General features: G+C 41.2%; 2 protein-coding genes across 4 annotated transcripts in view; one reads left to right on the forward strand and one right to left on the reverse strand.

Moving 5' to 3' along the window:
* Positions 1–599: 599 nt before the first annotated feature.
* On the reverse strand, positions 600–3178 carry LOC116378282 (membrane-bound O-acyltransferase domain-containing protein 2-like). The gene is made up of 2 exons (XM_031840124.1): positions 2928–3178; positions 600–1098 (listed from the first exon to the last, which is right to left on the reverse strand). Exons 1-2 carry the CDS (start codon positions 3015–3017, stop codon positions 949–951), a joined length of 240 nt encoding a protein of 79 aa, XP_031695984.1. The 5' UTR covers positions 3018–3178; the 3' UTR covers positions 600–948.
* Positions 3179–3509: 331 nt separating this feature from the next.
* Positions 3510–4280, forward strand: part of LOC116378283 (FGFR1 oncogene partner-like) — a 4288-nt gene continuing 3517 nt past the window's right edge. For all 3 annotated transcript variants that reach the window (XM_031840125.1, XM_031840126.1, XM_031840127.1), the window contains exon 1: positions 3510–3960. In XM_031840125.1, coding sequence (XP_031695985.1) covers positions 3877–3960 — 84 coding nt within the window. In that variant the 5' untranslated portion in view covers positions 3510–3876. The remainder of the gene's footprint in view (positions 3961–4280) is intronic.

Here is a 4280-nt window from a genome sequence, read left to right on the forward strand (position 1 = left end):
ATCAAACATCAGGGAACCAACCAAACGTCAGGGAACCAACCAAACATCAGGGAACCAATCAAACGTCAGGGAACCAATCAAACGTCAGGGAACCAATCAAACGTCAGGGAACCAACCAAACGTCAGGGAACCAATCAAACGTCAGGGAACCAACCAAACGTCAGGGAACCAACCAAACGTCAGGGAACCAACCAAACGTCAGGGAACCAATCAAACATCAGGGAACCAACCAAACATCAGGGAACCAATCAAACGTCAGGGAACCAATCAAACATCAGGGAACCAATCAAATGTCAGGAAACCTCCCGACAGTAAAACAAACATCTATCTTCATTAAACTAGTATTTAAGTATTTAACTATTTAACATCAGGTTCTGCAGTAAAAGTAGATATACCACAGTATACAAATACATTATTAAAGTAAGACTTCATTCAGAATGTTTATTGAGTAAATGTACAATAGTATGAGCATCAAAATACACTTAAAGTACCAAAGTAAGCAAATATTTATATATATATGTATATATATATATATATATATATATAAAAAGCGGTCAGATAAATGTAGTGCAGTAAAAGTACAATATTTACCTCTGAGAAGTAGTAGAAGTATAAAGTAGCAGATAATGGATATACAAGAATTACAAGTACCTTGAATTGTACTTAAATATAGTACTTGAGTAAATGTTCGTAGTTACATTCCACCTTTAACCAAATGTTCCTGATATACTTTTACTTAAAGTAACATTTTCAAAGCAGTACTTTTACTGAAGCACAGAGTATTTTTAAAGCGTGGCAGTAGTACTATTACTAAAGTAAAGTATCTGAATACTTTCTCCACCACTGCCCTGTACTCTACCTCATGAAATAATACCTCTAAAACTGTTCATGTAACAATAACTGTCTGATTGTGTCTGTATCTTTAAATCAAATATTTATTTTTCTGTCTCACCAGCCAAAGCAGAAGAGAGCGAAGTAGAGTCCCAGTAAAGTGGCCACCACGTGTCTGATGAAGGGACTGGTTTTACTGGGATGAAGGAAGAGACGAAACCAGAAGGCCGACAGCAAAGCACAGAGCTGACACACCACAAAGTTCACCTGCCAGATAGAGAGAAGGGTAGTATTATTATTATTATCCTCTGAGACCAGAGACACAGAGGAGGAAACAGTTTGTTCTTTGTTATTGTTGAGGACTGTGTGTTTGGCTAACAGCTAACAGCTAACCGCTAACAGAACCACACACCCTGCTGACACAGTGACTCCTGAGAGTTTGTGTATCAGCAGCGTAACATCTGATCCAGATGTAAAGTGAAACAGGCAACGCTTATTGGTGTGAATTAATAATGAACGTTGTGTAAACTGAGCGGTTAGAGTATTTCCTCCTGCGTCTGCTGTCTGAAGCAACACAGACGAGTTCAACAACAGACGAGTTCAACAACAGACGAGTTCAACAACAGACGTGTTCAACAATAGACGAGTTCAACAATAGACGAGTTCAACAACAGACGAGTTCGACAGCCGACGACTTCAACAACCGACGACTTCAACAACAGACGACTTCAACAACAGACGACTTCAACAATAGACGAGTTCAACAATAGACGAGTTCAACAATAGACGAGTTCAACAACAGACGAGTTCAACGACAGACGACTTAAACGACAGATGACTTCAACAACCGACGGACAATAGACGAGTTCAGCGACAGACGAGTTCATCGACAGACGAGTTAAACGACAGATGACTTCAACAACCGACGGACAATAGACGAGTTCAGCGACAGACGAGTTCATCGACAGACGAGTTCAACAACCGACGGACAATAGACGAGTTCAACGACAGAGTCTGGATTATCAGAGTCTGGATCATCAGAGTCTGGATCATCAGAGTCTACTAATGTGTGAAGGTCTATCAGAAGTTCTGAGATCCTTTCTGAAGTAAAAGAACGATCACGTTGAATCGATCAGCAGATAAATAACCAATAACAAGTCATTTAATCTCAAAACGTGCTCTCCAGCCTCTGAAGTTAAGACGTTTCCTTCTTCTCTCAGTGAACTGAAACATGTTTCACTCTTTGACATGTTATGGATCAAACTGATCATCAGTTACAGCTCTGATATTAATGCATATTCATACTTTACAACAGAAACACCTTTTATGGAGCAGATACTTTATATTTGCAGTGTGGAGGAAGTATTCAGATACTTTCATGTAAAAGTACTCCATTTATAAAGTAGTGCAGTCCAGCTGGTCCCAACCTGAGGCGCCGGGCCCTCCAGAGGGTCACCAGACAGATGTGAGGGGTCGTCACTGATTCTATTGTTTAAGAATCTTTCATTGTAAACTTTATCCTATAAATGAAGTAAATGTATCATGTCTGGAAACCAGCTCCTAAAAATAGTCAAATATCTGATGAATGTAATTTTCTTCTAATTAAATATATTTCATGATTTATATTGATTGTTTGTGATGGTTTACACACAGCTGGTTTATATTACTGTGATTATATTAACTACATGTTAACATTATTAATATCATTATAATGATCATTGTTATTATAATTATTATTATTTGGGCCTATGAGCATCATGACCTCAGAGTCAACCAGCTGATCACTGATTTATCCTTCTGCTCTTCATCTTCATCTTCATCAGACACACCACCACCCAGCTGCCATCTCGTCTCACCGACGACACAATGTTTAAGGTTCCTTACTGTGTGTGTGTGTGTGTCTGTGTGTGTCTGTCTATCTGTCTGTGTGTGTGTTCGAGGCCTCCATCCATTTTATACCCGTCGTCGCTCTGATCCGCTCGGTTTCGCTCTCAGACTCGTTTTTTGTTGCCGTGCACGTCGCTTTTTTCTCGGTGTGTCAGAGACCCACCGGACCCACCGGAGATCCGCGGCTCGGCTGCTGTGGAGGATCTTACCTGGTCCAGCGGCAGGTTGGTGATCTCGCTGACCGGCTGCAGCAGGCTGGAGCCGGTGCAGGCCGTGGATGGGTTGTCTTCAGCGGCCATGGCTCCGTGTCTGCGGCCGGGTCTGCTGCTTCTGTGTCCGGCTGCAGCAGCTCAGAGGCGGCGGCGGAGGCTCCGTGATCCTCCGACGGTCCGTCTGTGTGTCTGTGTGTCCTGCTGCTGATGCTCCTTCCTCCTCTTCTTCCTGTTCCTCCTCCTCCTCAGTCTGTCTGCCCCCCCTCCTCCTCCTCCTCCCTCTGAGCCCCCCTCTTTCTTCTCCCCACACATCCATCTCTTCTGGTCCTTCCTCCTCTTCCTCCTCCTCTTCTTTTATTCTCCTCTCCTCTTCTCCTTCCTCCTCCTCTCTTTCTGTTCTTCTTGTCTAATAAACGTTTCTCTACAGGTTTCCTGAACATATATTTATGATGTTTCTATCTATAAAGTAGAGACATTCTTCCATCACACGTTTAAATAATTAGTGTAATAATTATGTACTCGAGATGTGGAAGACGATGGATAATATAAATAAATAGACAATGCATTCATAAACATACAGTCTCATTTTCTACAGAATTTGTGCCAAATTACATCGTTTTGTATTCTAAGAAAACGTATTGGTAATTATTTCAGATAGTTTAAATATTAATGTAAAACATGAGCTTCTTTTCCAGTAATATGTAATGTTATTGTAGTGACTCCAATAACAAAGATATAACATCATCCACATTATTGAGTTTATTGAATAATTTCTAAAGAACAAAAATCACACTTTCTATTTCTGTTCAGTTCCTCTCTCCGTCCAGCAGGAGGCGGTGTCTCGCTCTCTGACACGAAAATAAAAACAGTAGAAGAAGACACTTCCGGGTGGTTTGTTTTGGTTCTGTTGCCCAGTTAGCCGTTAGCAGTTAGCTTCCAGCTATCCATGTCGGCTACAGAGGACGACACCGAGCTGCGGGACCTCCTGATCCAGAACCTGGAGAACAACGGAGTCCTCAACAAGCTGAAGGTCCTGAACACTCAGTCAAAAGTACCGTTAACTAGCGATGCTAGGCCAGGCTAATGTTAGCTCAACGGGTTAGCATGGAGCTATATCCAGGCCCAGAGTTTTGATCATTTGAAGTTTTGGTCTTAAACATTGAAAAATACATCAATGTATTAAAATAAAAATAAGTGAATGAAAAGGTTTTTGTGTTGAACATAATTTTCATTCATTTCTGGAATTGTTTTGAATAAAATGTTTATTTTAATTTTTCACTTTCATATATATTTTGATATTTGAGGTCTTATATTTTCATCTGGCGTGGGGGGGGGGGGGGGGGGGGGGGG

This window comes from Anarrhichthys ocellatus, unplaced genomic scaffold, assembly GCF_004355925.1.
Source record: "Anarrhichthys ocellatus isolate YVR2014 unplaced genomic scaffold, GSC_Weel_1.0 scaffold2345, whole genome shotgun sequence".
In the NCBI taxonomy this organism is placed as follows: domain Eukaryota; kingdom Metazoa; phylum Chordata; class Actinopteri; order Perciformes; family Anarhichadidae; genus Anarrhichthys; species Anarrhichthys ocellatus.

Coding starts and splice junctions, on each gene's coding strand:
- LOC116378282 (XM_031840124.1), bottom strand. CDS start 3,017: ATGGCCGCTGAAGACAACCCATCCACGGCCTGCACCGGCTCCAGCCTG. Junction 1,099..2,927: donor CCAACCTGCCGCTGGACCAG/GTAAGATCCTCC, acceptor TCTATCTGGCAG/GTGAACTTTGTGGTGTGTCA.